The sequence below is a fragment of the Anabas testudineus genome, chromosome 23, assembly GCF_900324465.2.
Source record: "Anabas testudineus chromosome 23, fAnaTes1.2, whole genome shotgun sequence".
NCBI classification, from domain to species: Eukaryota; Metazoa; Chordata; class Actinopteri; order Anabantiformes; family Anabantidae; genus Anabas; species Anabas testudineus.
In genome coordinates this window covers 9,371,206-9,390,930 of record NC_046631.1, presented here as the reverse complement: position 1 = coordinate 9,390,930, position 19,725 = coordinate 9,371,206, and the positions used below count along the sequence as shown (strand labels likewise).

General features: G+C 38.8%; 1 protein-coding gene across 1 annotated transcript in view; it reads right to left on the bottom strand.

Moving 5' to 3' along the window:
* Positions 1 to 9,481, bottom strand: part of snd1 (staphylococcal nuclease and tudor domain containing 1) — a 148,679-nt gene extending 139,198 nt beyond the window's left edge. The window contains exons 1-5 of the mRNA XM_026364381.1: positions 9,243 to 9,481; positions 6,663 to 6,812; positions 5,929 to 6,049; positions 5,638 to 5,719; positions 914 to 1,074 (exon numbers count right to left, since the gene is read on the bottom strand). Of these exons, the coding sequence (XP_026220166.1) occupies positions 914 to 1,074; positions 5,638 to 5,719; positions 5,929 to 6,049; positions 6,663 to 6,812; positions 9,243 to 9,317 (589 nt within the window). The 5' untranslated portion in view covers positions 9,318 to 9,481. The remainder of the gene's footprint in view (positions 1 to 913; positions 1,075 to 5,637; positions 5,720 to 5,928; positions 6,050 to 6,662; positions 6,813 to 9,242) is intronic.
* Positions 9,482 to 19,725: the final 10,244 nt, after the last annotated feature.

Genomic DNA, 19,725 nt, shown 5'->3' with positions numbered 1-19,725 from the left:
AAAAGGCTGTGGTCAGCTTCAATCCATTTTAGATTTAAAGTTCTCCCTACTCATATGGTGCTGCCAGTAAGCCAAGTATAACATCAAACTATATTTTATTCTAATATTTTTTTGTACTTGATAATCAGTTTAGATTTTGGATGGTTCCTGATTTTTTTTATGCAACATTTTATTCCTTGAGGCAAGGCAGTTCTTTTGAAAAGCTTCTGAGGTATTACACAGCATTTCTCTCCAAAAATATATCACTCAGCCTGTTGTACCTGACCTCAGTAGTACTTCAAAAACTGGATGAATTATGAGTCACCTGTGTGAGAGGCATTTTACACATGAATGTTATTTTGATGATGGGTTCTCTCAACCGATTTATACCTTCTGTGTATAACGTGTCTGTCTATATCCTTATAAGTAGATAAGAGAGAAATTGGTATTATGGTTTTTGCAGCAACTCAATGCACACTTAAAGTGCTTTCGGCTGGGTTGCTGCCTCCAATTCTGAAACAAGCTTGACTGTCTCTCATGAATGGTGAGAACAAGAAGTAAAAGAATGAAAGTCTTCCACTGTTCATTTTCCCATTCAATTAAAGGGTAGTGAAATGAGCTGAGCCACTGTTAACGGCAGTCGCCTGGAAACGAATTGAGTGGCACATTACACCATGGCTAGGTCAGAGATGAGGGACTGGAGAAATGAGCCAGTAAAGGGCGATATACTGTGTGCCATTACATGCCCTGAAGTGGAATTTTAGGGTGAAAACCATGGATTTCTGAAACGGCCTGTAAATGTGAATTTTATGGGAAACATTGGGGCTTATGCAATATTGTGCTTTTTTATATACCATGTGTCTTCGTTTCTCACGCCAAGCTGTCTCTGTATCAGTGTCAATGTTAGTGTATAAGCCCCTCCCAAACAAATTACCATTGATAGGTTTCTGGTGCAAGGAATCAACGAAGTTACGGGGATTCTCAATGGTGTACTTGATGTCGCGGATGGTGTGTGTGCCACCACCCTCACTCCACATGCCCTTCTTTGAAGCTTTTGACTGGTCTTCCAATTCACAGAGTCTGGCCTGCTCTGGACTGTTTGAACAAAAAAAAAACAAAAAAAAACAACAAGATTAATACACATAAAAGAAACACCACAAAAAACATTTAAAGCTCTAAACTGTGTGACGGTATGAATCAAGGCATATGTAGAGAATAATGTTAGTCCCAGTCTTCAGGCTGGCTGACTTTAGTCTAGTTCTGTATTTGCTGCCATTTTCCTATCAAAAAAGTTTTTCCCAAGGTTATCTACTTCAGAAATACCATCATGCAGGCACAGTGTTAAGTTGAATATCTAAAGATATCTGATTTAATTATAACAGACATTTAGAAATGTCATTTTCTAAGGTAAGAAACGAAGATGAAATCTCCAAAGAAACTACAATATACCCTAATCAGTTACTGAGAATAACTTATGGGCTACTACTGAAACCTGCAGCTGAAACTTTCACGGTTGGCTGTACCAGTTTTAAAAAATGAAAATGCTGCGAAATAACACAGCTGCACTGATGTTAGAATAGCTTGAGTTAAAATACCCTTAAAGTGGTAACAAACAGCATCTACAAAGATCAGAGAATTGTTGAGGACCATAAAATCCCTTTGACCACCCACTTAAAAAAATAATAATAATAAATAAATAAATGAAACACTACAAGCTCAGTCTGTTAACAAGTCAAAATTAATTTCACACATGAAAAAAAGGACCATATCATCTCTAACAAGCAAATAAGGTTTTGACTGTAGAGTTGCAGTCCTTGTTTAACCCAGGTTTAACATGTTCTAATTGCTCGTCAGGCGCCTTTAAAACAAGAACTACCCAAAATTTTGTATCCCACATAAGCATTACAAGAACTATACTGTTGTTTCACTTGCAACAAGCTGATAACCAGATTATAACTGCTTAAAAAAAATGCATCTGAGCATTCTGGGAAGAGACAATAACAATGTTTGACAGCTCCTTCAAAAGCAACCACGCAACTGGCTACAAATGCCACAGTTAATTCCACGCTGGCTCGGTTAATTGTGCAGTCTAATGCTTTTTGAGGGCCCTTGTACAACTTTAATTATTCAGAACTTCAAATGGCCAGCAGACTTTTGTTTTTCCAAGAACCAAAGGGTGCCTGATTGATATGAGAGTAGTGATGGCTTTTGAAAAATGAACAGTGCACAAACTGAATTTTTCACATCTTGCAGCCTAAAAGACACCGTCTACTTTGGAGAGGAAACAAAGTGGAACTCAATTAAAATGCCACACACATAGGCTGTTCTCCAGCTGTGTGTTCCTAATTGTGTTTTTGGACTCATGCCCAAAACGCCGTCAAGTCTGCTTTCCCCTCTGCGCTGATTTAGCTACCAACTTCGAATTGAATTGAAACAGTTTCTTGCTTACTGAGCAACAATACTGAAACTTTCTGTAAGAAGTCAGTTGTGTTTAAGCTACTTAGGGTGTAAGTGCTAAACAGGAATAGAAAGCTACAAAGATAGAGTGAGAGAAGCGAACAATGCAATCAAAGACAGCAGGCATCGTAAAGCCACAGAAATAAATGGAAAGCAGAGATTGGTTAACATATAGAAATAACTCCCTGCGCGGAGGCAGATGATAGTGAACTTATCCACATCTCAGAATAGACTAGACTCTTTTTAGTTCAGCAACCAACACGCTGCTTCAAATCAAAACAGATATTGATGGCTAAGAAAGTGCAATACTGAGCAACACTACTAAAGGAACAAGGGTCAAAGTAAAAGAGTCCCTTTCCAATTCCCCTATATTTAAACATGCTGTAGGCTACATCCTTTATCTCCATATAGTTCCATTGTGCAACCAGAAATACTTTAAATAGACATGTAATGTTGAACCTTTTACAGCTCCCTGTTGTCTTTGTACAGCTTGAGCAGGGTGTTGGAAGTCATGTTCCCCAGTGTATGGTTGCACTCGTAGAGTGTAGTTCATCCCCCCTGACGTTCACACCCCTCAAGCAGCAATCCTCTTGAGTTCCAGTTAAAAAGGAGCAGTGGGGGGTTATAAAGCACAGCTGGTTTCCATTTAAATGTAGCGCGCGTCTGCTCCACTGGGTGGACTTAATATATAACAATCAATCAAGCCCAGAGTCTGTGGTTTTAATTCTTCAAAAAGGAACGTGCTGTGCAGTGAAAATTGGCCAGATTTCAGCAGATAACCACCTCAGTGAATGGTTTAAATGTTTTTAAATAAAAGCAGTCAGACTGAGTGACACAAGCTGAGATGCAAAACACTGAGGAGACTGAATGTGTCTGGTTCAAACAGTGTATGGCTCAGCACCAAGGACAGCATTTGTTCCAATATTCTGACCGATCAAATGGAAGTGAAACTTAGTCAAATAATGGAGACCTCCGACGGCAAACTAAACAAACTTCTGTGGCTTAAATAAATATAAATGATTCTCACACTGACAGTCGTGACATGTGGAAAGAATACATTCACATAATACATGAATTTACAATCATACACAGATTTTCAGATTTTAAAGCAACAAATAAATAAAATAAGACAAAAAGAACTCCAAATAACTCCTTAATGGCAACTTAACGTATTAAGTACAAATGAAAAGTACCATATGACTTTGCACTGCAAAAGAAAAAGATCCATACAATGGATCCAACCATTCAATAAGCATGTCGAAGGCTCTGCAACTGCCTGGAGACAAACCATAATCATGTTATATGGAGTTCACTATAACATATTCCTTCTAGTATAATGCAAATCCAACCATGGCAGACGTTACAGGATAATCCATCCCATAATATCTGCAATAGAATATCTCATTGTACAGTATATTCCATTGCCTCTAGCCAGCACAAAAGCAGCAACAGCAAAATTGGGGTGCATTTGCATCTTTCAATTAAATAGTAGTGGCTTGATATTGTTTTGAATTTTAGTTCATGGAAAGGTTCAACTAAACAAAACAATTTCATCTCACTGCTTCATTCAGACTTACCCACGACCGTGACAGTGAGAGCCACAGCATGTGAGCAGTATTTACCACAAATGCAAGATTATATTAGTTTAGGACCCCTTTAAGCACAGATAAACAATGTGACAGGTATTAACATCGAATGTGTTATAAACTAGTACATAAATAACAGATTGAAGCTTTTAGTGGTTTGTTGCATTTATTAGCAGAATAAAGTGATGCACACAGTCTGCAGAGACACAGTCTAGTTGTCACAACAGTCTCAATAAAGAGATTTATATGCGTTTTACCATTTTTTGTACTTATTGGAGATGGTCATTCTGATAGTTTCAGCAGGTTTGCTGCTAATGCAACAGAATACTGATGTTTCCCTATGTGCTCCCTCTCTATGCAACTTTTCAATTTGTTGGGGATTCACTTGTGTTACAATACAACTAATTCAGATGCCGTCAGGTTGATGAAAAGGAGTCCATGTCTGAAAGGGGTTTTATTTGTTGCATTATGCTGAATTTGTACTACTTTCATATTACTAATTCTACTGATCTAAAAAAAAAAAAAAAAAAAAGTGTCATAGCATTTCATAACCTGTCCCTCACGGGACTATAAACCAACAAAAATCTGCTTTTGCCAACACGCAGTCTGAACACATGTTTAACTGCACTGTCCAAAGCCATCATCATTATCATCACCCACATAATTATCATCATCATAGTTAGTGTGAGCAGTATAGCCACTCACGAGGGGTAATGGTATTGGAGGCTAGTGCAATGAGAGTAAACTAAGGCCTAAAGTCATCACTGAATAAGCCTTCCCACCCCCCTTTGGCCAAATGGTGCCTGCTTACACTTAAAGCATAATTTACATTAGCGCGTATTCTGGGCCATTGCACAAAATGCTTGAAATGGGTCATTTGTGGCAAAATATTCACATCATCTCCATTCATGTTGGAAGATAAAAATGTAGAAGCATGAGTCAAATTGCTTGTAATGTGCAAATACTGCCACTGGGTGTGGAAACACAGTACTTTGTCATATAGCCCTGTGAATCCAAGTGTATGTGAGGGGTTAGTGCTTAAGGGCAATGTGGAAGAAAAGGGTTTCAAAGGGACAACACTTTAGTAGCAGAGTAATACTGCCACCATCTGGGATACCATAGCTTCATCTAAATTCTCAACAGTCTACCAGTTGAGGATGTACTGTACATATATCTCCCTACATATTTACTATTGTTGTACTGCTATGAGGTTTAGCAAACAGAACATGATGTAAATGATGTGGATTTCCTACTCATTATGTGAAATAAAGCACAGGGTGGTTAACAAACACCTTTAAAATTAATACCTCAATCATACTGACCAATGTAACTATTACTACATATGGTACAGTTACATATAGATTGGGAGAATAGATTGAAGTATACGTACACAAAATTTTTCCCAAATTTGTTTACTTTGAGGAATCTTACCATACAGAAAATAGGAAGATTTGAAATCTAACCTGCCCCATAATTAGCAGTTTCATTCTAATTTCACTTTACTGACAAGATCGTATTTAGGAGTTGGACCTGCAACTGAAATGTCATGACATTGCGACTGTATAGGCACCAGTCAAGTCAACACACAAGTAGCTCTAGAACTTAGAAGACTTACTTGTTCCCTCTGATTCCTTCCCTGCGAACTGTGGCAAGGCCTTCATTCACCAAAGACTCAGCAATGTTCTCGCCTGATGTATCTAAATTGAGAAGACAGACAAATCCCCGTCTGATTTTCGAGTTGAGATTTTGAGTATAATTATAATCACAGAGCAGTTTCTCCTAGTCAGGTCATTTACAGGTCACTTTACAGAATACATCAATTCTAGCACATATGCTGATTTAACTAATGACAACAAACTTTAGTTTAAATCATACCTACATACCATCAAAGCATGAGGAAACTCACCTTTTCCCAGGTAGACCATGCCGTACTCCCTGCCCAAGGAAGTCTTGATTTCCACAGTGAAGCACACTTCTTTACCAATCAGTTTCTTTCGCAGGAACTCTCTGGCTTGAAAAGCCCATGGCTGCGATACAGACAGGAATATTAAGCATATGAGCATTTAATTCTTGAGTTAATCACTGTGAATCCAGGTGAATCTCGATTTATCAGTGTGAGCGAAATGAAATAACTTTCAGAAACATCCTGCTGCAAATACAAACCCCTGACCTTTCAAATAAACCTTTGTGACTAAATTACGGTATGATCACATGTTGCCTCTAAAGTATACATTTAAATGTTTCAACTTCAGAATACTAATTGGTTTTTAAACAGGCAACAGAACAGTACTATTTTCAAAAGCATGGTAGTAAATGTCAAATTGCACCAGTGTTGTCTTAAAGCCTTTGGTTCATTGACATGTTTGTCTCTGGGACACTTTGTTGTTTGTTTAGGTATCAGTTCATACATCATTCTGTTACAGCTATTCAGGGGAAATAATGACAGTAAAGCAAAGTGACAAAAACTCCACAACAAAGTATTGACACCACACTACAAGCAGAAACGCATCTATCAGCATTCACCCCCACACTGGAATATCATAGTGTGTGCTGCAGGGCTACTTAACAGGACCTTGTTCTGCCTTTGCCAAAGACACAAAGCATAAACACACATAACCACAAAGGGAAAGAGCCACTTACCTCATCAGGGGTGTCCTTGGTGTCTGGCTGGCCCTGGGCAGCTCGGCGGGCCATGGCCCCAGTTCGAATATTACTGAGATTGATCTGACGCTCCGGGGGTGGGCCACCTCGAGGCTGGCCCCGAACAATGATGGCACAGCCTGACAAGACCTGGAGTGATGACAATGAAGACTATCAATTAGGGAGGACAGAATCAGCAGTGCACTGATCTTCAAATACCCTCTCTCCTTATTTCTTACAAACTACACACCACTAAAAGAGATTATGCAATCCACAGGCCAGAACACTTCATAGTTATCTGTGTGGAAGAAAGTTGTAGCTTTCGTTTTATATTTCTCAGACAAGATATGTGCTCTTGTAAAACCAGTGAGCCATTGCAGTGCCAATCTGATAAGAACTATGAGAGTGGCTTACAGAATTAACCTGAAGCTGGTGCAACATAAATACAGTAGTATGGTAGGCAAATAAGGAAATCATCAATTTAGGCAGAGAATTTTAGTCAAGCTCATGTGTCTCTGGAAACTATTCATACTATTTTCCATTAAAGCAGCAATAAATTGGTCAAGTCAAGATGAGCTTGCATGTCTATTACAGTCCTACAAAGCAACTTCACATCACAGGTTGCCACAGAGACAGTCTGTCATTTAAACAACAGGTGGGATCACACCGTCTGATAACATAGTTTAATACAAAAAAAGATCAAAGATAACCTACTCCTACTCTTTGGTGGGACGACTGTGGCATTTACACAAATCTGAGCAAACACATTTCATTCACACTCCACTGTGTCTGCAGGGGGCATCACTGGGGGATGTTGATCTAAGATGGGAGCTAGACAAACTCATCAAATCAGCACCATTTACCACTAACTGACTCATTCCCTCTATGTATGGGCTAAGCAGAGAATTTGCTGTAAATTCTTTACACACTGGCCTGCCATGAAAAACAGAGGCAAAGAAGCAATACCCAATTCCCAGTTCTCTATTTACAAAAGGGCAAAGTTCCATTTGCATTGTACTAAATGGCCTTCCCTGACTCCATGATTCTCAAGGCACAGAATTTCTGAGTCTGAATACAGAAAGAGATGCTATAATTATCTCTTCAAAAAACTGTCAATTCCTCTGATAATAAACCCACAAGTGTGCCACTTCACTCACATGCCTTTCTCCAAGACCTACCAGTTTACAATTCTACAACTAGACCTTTAGACACCTGGAGACAAGTTTCATAACGTGTGTAGTATGAATGACCTTTACTTAAAACCAACACTTAAAACAACATGATACCTCTGATTCCAATAGGCCTAACTAACACATTATTACTGCGGTATTTCATCTAAGCAACTCCTAGCACATTCAGATCTTACAAACAGCGCTTTACAGTGACATTGCATGAAAGCAGACAGCTTAAACCCCAAAATATACATAAAAATTATAGAGGAGAAAAGTTTCCTTCAGGTAGGCAAACTGTGGATCTACAGGACACCTTCAACAACGATGCAAAACTTAACTTTATGTGGATCAGCAAAGGTTAACTTGCATTTAAAACAAAGTGTCTTTAAAGTCTAAATGGAAAAAGGTGAAGTAGTACATGCATGAACAGATTACCACGATGACCGGGAGATTATAGGGGGGCAAGAAAGTTGTAGCTACGTGTCAGTTTCCCGTGGTTGGCTTCAACCAGCACACTGAATAAATGCTGTCTGTGCCTAGAAGGATCGGAACACATTAACCAGCCTAACCACTAGAGAGTGGAAACATAGTTTTCCTAATGTTAATCATCAGTACTACAGCTGGTGAAATATTGCACGATTGCGTTTGTGTGAAATCCTAATAAGCGACTATATGAAACTAGCTACGTGAATACAGGGTGACGCTGTGGGTGTTAGCTTACACGTTAGCTGGCTAACTGTGCAGTAAAGTTATTATGTGTAATTTAAATGTGGTCTGCAAAATAAATTAACTCACTCCGTGTAAACACCACAAGCAGCAACACAACAGACAAACAAACTCATATGGCTTAGCAACGTTAAAGTTATTGCTAGACTGTACACTGTACACTGTAGTTAGCTCACAGTTAGCTAGCAGTTAGCTGGGAAACTAAACATCTGTTAACGTTGTAGCTAACAAGTTACAACATTTTTATAGTTTATAGGGAACTTCTCTATGAAGTGAAGGTGTAAATTAAACTTGTATTGACATATCTGGACTTTTGACAAGTAGGAATTCTCCAATAAACTTTATAATTCATTCAGTTTAAGTGACTTAACTTGTAGCCAAGTTAACCCACAGGATAGCAAACATGTGCTAACGTCAGTCGGTTTCAGCCTATTAGCAAGCTAACAAATTAATGCTAACATTAGCTTTCGCAGCCAGATGTGTTCAGTGGTAATGACAGCTGTTAGTAACACAATGCCACCATTCGCATTCAACATAACATTGTATGTTTATCGTTAGGTCATGTAAATTGAAGTTGCATGATAACCGACACTTGCTTTAGCCTCAATCAACCCTTGGCTAACTAAGCTAACTAGCTGCCTCCATAGACTCGCGTAGTGAGCTCTCACGTCAGGGTTCTTACCATCTTCACTATTCCTCTTTGGAGAGGAGCAGTCTGAGCAGGGGCTGTCTGAGCTGGAGCCGAAACAGATGCCATGTCCGCCGGTTTGAGATATCACGCCGTTAAGGGGTAACCAGGTAAGGGAGCTGGGGCTCTGAAGTGAGTGACTGTTCTACTGAAAGCCAAGAGAAAAAGGCTGAGCACCGATCAACACACACGTTGTACCGGAAACACCATGCAAACACACACACGTCCAAACTTTTCCGGGTCCTCGGAGCCGAATGAATGCGAGTGAACGGAGCCGCTTTACGAGCGCGTAGGCAAATTAAAATAAAGTCTTCCGGAGCAAGAGGTGCGACACGTCAGCGTAGTGGTAAACCAGAGGACGCTGCCTTCAGGGCACGTCCGGAAAACGGAGCAACGTAGTTATGACTTCAGGGTCCCATTATCATGACGTATTATTCCATTATTACAAGGAAGAATGTAATAATAGTGACACCTCTGCGGTACAGAGTGACAAATAAAGTATAAATATCGCTAAATGTGCCAGAAAACATTTTTTTAAACGATATTAATTGCTTAAGAACTTGTGACATGCCTCAACAGTATTTGCATTCAATGTTTCTCTGGTTTAATAAATGTATTCACCCCTTTCTCAGTCATATCTTACTGTACTTGATCAACATTTCAGGACGGACAATACATCAAATAGGATAAAGTTTTAATAATTATTCTTTCTGGCTAAATGTAACTGCCTGTCACACATGCCAAACACAAAACACAAGACTTAAAGGCAAACTATAATAAAACCTTATGTTCTTTATTATTCAGGTGCACTTATATCTAGTGTGTTTTACCTTTTCACTGCAGGTTTGTCATGTCATAACAAGAAAGCTGCAGTTCTTGTTGACTTGCTATCACAGCTGAGCTACTGTTAATGTTACTGTAAAATGAGACCTGTGCATGTTTTGCTTTGTAAAAAGGGGTTAGTTAACCAACTGAGAAATTCCCTTGCACAACGTACTGTACTTGATATGCTATATGTATTAGTAACTTGATTACGAGAATAGATGAATATGCTGACTGATAATATAAACACACAGAATATCTGTCAGGATAAGGCTTTTGTTAAGATGAGTATCATTTAAGTAAAACACTTGAAGAAGAATATAAAGACGATGATTTAAAAAGTCATTGCTCATGAAAAGGCAATATCATGAAACCAGGCTAATCTTGCATGAGATGAAACTAATAATTTGTTTCGTTAGGCTGCTGCTCAGTTGTACTTGGCAGCTCTCTGAGGTGATTGTGAGTAACTGTGTGAGTGGGAAGCAGGGCATTGCTCAAAAGAACATTCATGCTCAAGGGACCTACTCTAAATATTTGTAGGCCAAATACAAAGTGATGTTTTTATACATATTACAACTCTTTTAATGCTCAGACATTAATTCCCACAAATGGAAACCGTGTAATGAAGTGTGTGAGATAGAGAGAGCAGACAGTGAAATAGAGAATGAAACTGTGTCTTACTAAGGATCTGTGACTGTGATGAATTAAATAAATGTCAACTGGAACTGACTCATATATTTTTTTAGAATTTCTTACACCTCTTTTATCAGTGGCAAGAGAGAGGCTGGTATCACTGCATCACCTGAAGGAAAAAGAAAGAATTATTAATATTCATGCTGCATAATGAGTAACACACAAGTGCCATATTTATAATAACTTACTCACACTGAAAGTAACTTCATATGACACAGCAAATCAGCATTCGTGCTTTATAAACCAACAAATACGTAGGCAAATCTAATATTCAAGTGGGCAAGTGCTTCCCTAACTAAATACCCTTCTACAAGAAGAAGTACCACCTCAAATCCTTTACTCAAGCTGAAGTACTAAGTACATGCTCTAAATTTAACAACAGATTCATCAGACAAACTGTCATAAGTAAGAATTGATCATTTATGAAGTATGTTTATGATAATATTTTAGTAGTAAAACTATTTCTCTCTGAATTGCAGTGGAGTAAAAATAACATAAAATGGCTGTACTCAAGTAAAGGCGCATAGTCTGTGGCTCTACATGTCACAGACTATGAGCCTCGTTTTGTTATGGATATAGATAAACTCGACACTGTTGTAAAATTTTTGTTGTACATTTGGTGATTAGTGTATTCAACCGTACTCGCCCCTGGCCATGTCTAACAATCATCACAGAACCATCACTCAGTAGTGGCTGTTTCTTTTACCAAACAGGCTCTGACGTTATATGGAAACTATGACGTTACAGCTGCTGCAGTTATAATCGTATATACAACCGCATATGATCTTTTTATTTGTTTGTTTATTTGTTGTTGTTATTTCGTTTAAAAAAGAAAAGAATAAACCTCTAGTCTTCACTGACGTATTTTTCTTTAACAAAACCTAAAGGATCTTGGAAAGTGGGAACATTTCTGGATTGTTTGACCAGTTTGGAGTTATTCCAGGTGTCATGAGAAAATATTATAAGTATTAAGATTTAGAACAATGGTTAAAAATGGACATGTATAATGTTGTGCAAAAGGTTGATGTATGATGTTCAAGACTGTAGTGGAAGATTTGGTCATGTGGAATATTGTGGAATATGTAATCACATGTACTTCAACCTACATTGTATAGAATGTTGGATTAATACAGCAGGTGTCCGGTTATGAGTCTTTTACATGTCATAGCAATAAAAAGTGTAGAATTGTATTAGTAATCAATGAGGTAACACTTTTTAACTTGTTTTAAAATAAAGCATTTAGAATTCTGCTAAAATTCAAGGTTATGTTAACACAGACAATCTTTGTGGTGTAACCTGCAGCTGGAATCAACTAATTTGGCAAAAGTCATGAAAAGATTTATTAATAATAAAAGACTTAAACACGCGTCTGCGATCACAGAATAAGAAAACAGTCACTAACGTCAAATAAAAAAAATAAAACCACTAAGTGTTTCTGTTGCTGTTACACAACACTGAGGAAAAACGTGCTAGACAACAGACAATGGAGGTAACTCTTTTGCGCACCCGGCACATCGGTGCGCTTTGGAGAGGTTTCGGTATCCTTTTTACGCGGCTAAATTATTCACATTCCTCAACGCTTTGGGACAAAGTAAAGCACCGTAACACGTGTTTTATGCATAAAACAAACACATAGGACGTGTAAGTAAAACGTGAACTTGTTCTATCCCGTGATTTCAGGACATAAACTCACGCCCCCTCCTTTGGCGAGGTCCAGATTAAAATTTACGCACCACGAATATGTGGTGCTGTCTTGACAACACAACCTAAACTCTTAAATCAGCCTCGTTTGGCACACACTGTACGTGCAATAAAGCACTATAAATCAATGACTGCATCAATTCCCCGGTAATAAATAAAAAGAGTCGCCTTATTTGTCCTTTGTCTCGTTGGCAAGGAGATGATGGTGTCCAAAAATGGCTGTCCTCTATCTATCCTGGCTGATTGTACACACAGAGTATTATTGTCCTCTAACTCATGGTTAATGTATAATTTGGGCCATATGGCATTTTAAAATCTGAGCCTTTATTTCGGTGGCACTTCGATCTGTGTGGACCCAACTAATGATATTCAATTAGTCATTAAACAGGCAAAAAGACGAGCCTTGTGTGGGTTTTCACATAGGCTAATATTTGCTCGTCAAATATTTCCCTTTGAAACGTTTACAACGCATTTTTATCTGCTGGCTGCCCAAGGAACATCTGTGAGGGTTATTTTAGCCTCCCTCGTCTGGATAAACGAGGTCCCCCAATTGGCCCTTTCCTTGCGCTCATATAGGACTCTATTTGTTCACGTTTTGAAAGAAAATGTAATAAAGAGAGACTGCGTGATGGATTTATGATTTATCAAAAGCACTTTACCATATGGCAGTCGTCATTGGAGCAGATTTACAAATGTTTGCTTTATGAAAGGAGACCAGAGATCCTTTTAATCTGAGCCACTTAACCTGGGAGAGGATGCTCAAGTCACGTGACCAGGAGCCCCCCATAAAGGCTGCGAAACATACCAGTGTTGATCCTTTAGGTTTTTTCGAAAGGTAGAATTGTAGAATAACTCTTCACTAAAGGAGAAAGTTTCTGCACTGAAAAATGGACTTAGTCAGACTGAGCCACTGCGCAAAAGTGAACCAGTCTGAATTCCCGGACTTGATTATCACTATGCTGATTCGCTGGTTACAGCAGTAAGCACTGATATTGAAAACAAAAACACGAATTATAGGAAAACTGAAGCGGGGATATTTATTAATGTGCCGAGGAAAAGTTGTTTCATCCTGAAAACCTTGTAAACTCAGTTCAGGATCCATCAATTTACTTCTGTGGTACAAGAATATGTGTGAGTTGCCAAAAACAAGACGAAGCAAAGATGATGATAGATTGTATCGTTAAGTGATGACTTGTTTTTACTGATCTAACACATTACAGCACATTCTTTGTTGCTCACACATTTATTATTTATATTTCACTCTAATTATTTGATGTACACAATAACAGCTAATGACAGAAATTAAAATATAAGCGTAATGAAAAGCAGAACATTTCTGGATTGTGAAGACATTTTGGCAGCGTGCAGACAACAATCTGAATCCCATTTAAGTTTATGATGAATCCAGACAATGTTGACATTTCTGGCAACAGGCCACGACGTCATGTTGAGGTCTGCAGGCCTATAAATTTCTGCTGAAGGGCGTGATTCCTGTTATTGTCAGTCACCAGAGGTACGCGGAGTTACCAGGACATTTTTTCCCCGTCAAGTCGAGACATTTTCACTTTGCAGTGTAAGGTCGTTTTTTTATTTACCTGGGGACGTTTTCACGTTACACTTTTTTATTTTGATTATCATCATCATCAACAACAACAACAGGGGACAAGCGGAAATGTGCGGAACAAACACTGATCTTCATAGTAAAGGTTAATATTACATTTTACCTGCTGATGCTTCAGGCTGTTAATTGATTTTAAGACATAATTAAATGAGGTAATCATAGATTGAATATGTACAGTATGTCCTGTTAAAAGATTAATAGCACAGCTTGTATTATGATAAGGTGGTGGAAGCATCAACCAGCTGGGAGGGATTTTTCTTAACGGCAGACCTCTCCCAGAATCCAAGAGGAGGAAGATGATTGAACTGGCCTCGGAGGGAGTCCGTCCAAGCCAAATATCCAGGATCCTTCGGGTATCCAAATAAACATTTAGACCACAAGTGGCCCAGATTTGGGTGAAACAGCTTATCTGAATCTGATAACATAAAGCATCACTTGCTGTTCACTGCGTCTTTCAGGTGTCCAACGGGTGCGTCAGTAAGATCCTGAGCCGCTACCGGTGCACAGGCCTCCTGGAGCCCAAGACTATTGGAGGAAGCCGACCTCGACTGCTCACCCCCGGTGTCATCTCCACAATAATTAAATGCAAAAGGGAAAACCCAACAATTTTCGCCTGGGAAATTCGGAAACGACTGGCTGCAGCGCGAATATGCAACTCCACAGTGCCCAGTGTAAGCGAGGCTGAAGTTCACATTTGATTTTAATGTCGCTTAAAAATGTTCCAGCATTTGATGATGTTTATTGCATCATGTGATCTGCAAGGTGTCATCTATAAATCGAATTTTAAGAAAGATCCAAGGACCGATGTCCCTGAAGATCAACGCACACATCCGACCTGAGCAAGGTGAGTCACTGGACTACAGGAGATAAGAAGTAACACAGACTGATCCCACACTGTACTGTACTGTACTGTACTGTACTTATACCAAATCTGAGTCAACTAACAAACAGAGAGAGGAGTTCAGAATCGTGTCACCAACATAAACAGCAAAGTAATTTGTGTGCATGGATCATTTGCAGACTTTGATTCTATGATTCATGAAGGAGTGGACGGCACAGAGATGTTTGGGACAGCAAGCAGCAGAGACCAGAAACCCAAAGGTGTCCAGTATCGAAACCGCACCACCTTCACCCCAGAGCAGAGCAGAGCACTTGAACAAGGTGACTTAACATCTTCCAACAAGGGGGTTTCTCAATCTTCAACAATGCTGCATTTTTCCAGACAAAACATCCAGTTAAACACAGACTGTTTTCCCCCGAATCAGAGTTTTCTCACAGCCAGTATGCAGATATGTACACGAGAGAGAAACTATCCACTGAAATCAAACTTCCTGAGGACACCATCAAGGTACACTCTTTTTTAAAAAAACTTTTTTTTTAACATCGAACTGTTCACGTCCTCAATCTTCCTCCTACTGCTGTGATTCTCTGTCTCCCAAAGGTCTGGTTTTCAAACAGACGAGCCAAGTGGAGGAGGGAAGCCAAGCAGAGGAACAGCACGCAGAGTAAGTGTGTGTTTGAGCACGCACTCATTGGAATTGCGTGTGCATGATAAAGTCTAGATCGATTACGCACAACAGTAAAACTCCATCATGACAAGCTGAATTGGACTGAATACCCTTCAGCACATGTCCATTCACACCTCCCAGCTGTTTGACACAACGTGTTTCTCTTTAGCCACTGCAGAGACTCAAAAGCAACAAGAGTTTGTTCCCATGAATCCAGCAATGCCAAACTACAGCTTCACATCTCAACAGGTACAGTGTACATACAGTAAGGTTACTTCTAGTTCTAGTAGTAGGAATATGATCACAAACCTTTGACGGAAGGTGGACTGTGTTTGTGTCGGTTTGAAGGAAGTGACACGAGCCTACAACGACAAATCAGGTGCCTCCTCTTCATACAACAGGAAGTTGCAAAATACCTACATTTTCCCAACACAAACTGGTAAGATGCTTTTAAATTGCTTTGCTTATTCATGCCGAGAATTAAAATCAGTATTGCCAGAATTCATTTACTAAATGAACTAATTATTTCATTTAATGTACAGGTTCCAGGAATCCTAACCATCTGACGTCAATCTCAGTGTCACCCTCGTTCATCCATCAGTCCAATAATGTGATGGCCCAGAACATAGACAAGACTCCCCTAGATTTCCACACAGACAGATTCACTTTTCCACTGATTCACCATCTTACAGATACGAGAACGTCCCTCCCTTTGGCAACAGAGACAATAAGAACGGACTGTCCCGTATCTCAGTGCTGGAACCAGCAGGGAATTTCTCTCACCTGGAGCCAGTATCAAACGGATGAGAGGTTTATGTTTGCTCAGCAGCACTGGGACATGAATCCACATCGCTGCTTGGACTGAGCGACGCCACACTAGTGAATTTATTTTGTTTTTTGTTCAGGGTTAATAATACAGTTCTCTCTTGACCACTAGCAGCAACTTTATTTCAGGTGCAGCTCACTTTGTGAGCTGTGGGAACACGTTGTGAGCAGCAGAGGGAGACAAATGACTGAAGTTGCCTTTAAAACTCTTTTTTTCTCCTCAGTAGACTCAAGATTTCCTCATCGCTTTTCCATAAATCTCTACTTTTATTATGTCTCCAACAAAGTGTAAAAGAAATTCACATTTTTTGTCGTTTGTGTTTTCATTGATTGTCTACATCAGACAATCCCAAAGGAAATTAAATGAAATGAATCAACTAAGCTGAGGTGGTTAAGAAGGCAAAGTTAATCCAACTTCCTAAATCACAAAGTGCTGAATGAAGCCGAACAGATTATTTAGGAGATGTAATTGGTTTTATTGACACGAGTCTCTGGCATATAGAGTTTCATGATGTCAAGGTGTGATTGAGCAATTAAACAGGTTCAGCTCGAAAGGGTGCACACTTAAGAGGGTGGAGTTAGTGAGAAATTATATTTGGATATCTGATTATAGCTTTAACTGAATGTTCTACAGTATATACAGTGGAGCATAAATCAAAACTGCATGGATCATTTAAGGTTACCACTGTATAACATGGATGTTAACTTTTTTTATAGTCTTGGACTCGCTGTTTGTATAAGTGTGGACGGAGGCGAAGGCACTCTTCCAAGATTTCTTTCCAGGGATGGCGAGTGGGAAAATCTATAAAAGCACAGCTTCAAAAAGTCTAAACATGACCCGATATCTGCTCTGCTCGGTATCACTCTTTATGACTGCAACAGGGCAGAGGCACTGAGTTCCTTTATATCCCTTTACTACAGTGAAGAGACGCGAAGGCTCTGAGTTCCTTGATAATTGGTCACCTGGGGAAAGGTCGGGATCAGAAAGCAAACAGCTCGGTCAGCAGCGTGGAAATGGTGTACTGGCAAAACGACTTGTGGGAATTAAAGGCAGATAGGTAAATTACATCTCCACATGACGGCGCATTGTGATTCTGAGGCCATTCACTCATCAGTGAGCCTTTTGAAATGCTTTAGTTGTGTTACTGATATTGTTCTATATCACCTAATAGCTTGTTACTACTTGCTATAGCTTTTAAAACGAAGCCCATTCATATGGATAATGTTGATGATAAACCAGTACCACATTAATCATCTCACAGCCCCCACAGATTTACCCACAAGCTCTGACCCACATTTTTCAGCTACATCAGTAGAAATCAGTAAGAATCTAATGTCACTGCTAACAATACATCAGCTGCTTCTCTGTGACTGTTTTAATCTGTTTAACTGTGTTCACATTGTTGTCGCGCTTGTTTTACTTGAGTAACTGATCTGAGTATTTCTCCACCAGTAGTTACTGAAAGCTATGTCCCAATCTTTTTTTTTTTTTTTACCTCAGCAGAATAATTAGGCGCAATATTAATCATACAGTTGAAGCATTAAGTAAATCTTATCTCAAGTTGAGCAACTAAAATGTTTCAGAATTGCTGAAAAGCTTATCCAAGTTCAATTGTATATCACTTAGGTCAGAGGCGTCTAAATGTGTTATCTAAATGTTTCTTATTATTTATCTCTTTTGGTGGCTGTATGGATGACCTCTGTTGCTTTCAACCACTTAAGAATATTTATCATGCGCTAGAATTTGCTGCTCCAAGTGACATAGGGAGTAAACTGCCAAAAACTGAATAAACAGATTGTTAGTGTGTGTTACTGACATATTCCTTCAACATAATACACATAGAAAATCGAAAAAAGAACGGAACAGGTAATATAACAAGTTGTCAATTTGTTTATTAAAATAGGAATATTACAAAGGCAACAGAATTGAAAAAAATCATAGATTCATAGATTAAAAAACTCACTAACTCAACATAGCAGCTGTTATAAAGTTTATATTATACAAATATAAACAGAATCATGAAGTAAAAATACTTAAGTATGATATTTACAAAAATTACAAATTGCAATTTACAGAATGCACAAGACTATTTACACAAGAGTAAATTAAATAAGAGTCATGATGTCATAGGACTAAGGATCGACAAGAAAAATGATCAACATGTATATGATTCATCAAATGACTAAGAATATTAATGGGTTTGGAACTCACTTCAATAATGTTTTCTCCTTTGAAATTGAAGCATTATAAACTTTGACTGTGACTATAACCTGTTCAGAGAGGATAGGATTCATCCCAATGCAAACAGGAGACTATGGTTATACTTCATACTCAAGCTGCTGTTAATAAAGAGGAATTGAATTGTTTTCACCTGTAGTGGTTTGTTCCTTATTGATTTCACTTTCGCAATAGAGGGTTTTAACTTAATACCTATAAAACGCCTTTAATTACTATTTAATACCGACCCAATGTCAATTTGTACCTTGGTAGAATAATTATTACTGACTAGCCCCTGATGAGCACCTCTCATTGAAGAAGTCTGACCGTGTACTGTCTGTGTATGTAGTTTTAGGTTTGTGTGGCTTACTCTCAGAATAACAAATAACCCAGTACCACACCCAAAATCTGGATTTATCTGCAATGTCTGCTGCTAAATACAAAAATAAATATCCCTAACTACTACTTACAAGCTATCGGTCTCTTTAAATATTACACATAGAAGCCAATCTGACATTACTAAGTGAGCCAAAAAATAAACCAGATCTATAAGACCTATAAAATCTTACAGCACGGCAGAAACATACTCAATAAATCTGCATTATGTACATAAGGAGTCACTTTCCATGAAACAAATATATATATATATATATATCAAATATTCTACTGACCACACACAGCCCGCCAGGGGCCACAGTTCCCTCCTAACTGGAGACCAAATAGCCATATTATATTTGGCATGGCTCTTCTCTCTCTCATGCTACAAATATTAGCATAAGATTTGGAGCAGTTCGCTCAGTCCTACTTAGACCCTCTCACAGTAAAACTAACAGTTTCTACTAAATGGGGAAAGTGTAGCCCAGCTACTGCACACAATTAGCACTGCATGGTTTGCCAAGGCTGCTGCAGCCTCTCAAGCAGCAAAGGTATGTTTTATATATTTAACTACTGCTGATCTGAAGCCAGATTTTCACCTTTGCTGGACTTTGAGGCTAACAGGTTTGGATTAAAACACTGATTGATGTTAATCAATATCTTCTCACTGGGAAATTCAGTTTCTGTAAGAATTTCATGCTTATATTTTCCTCC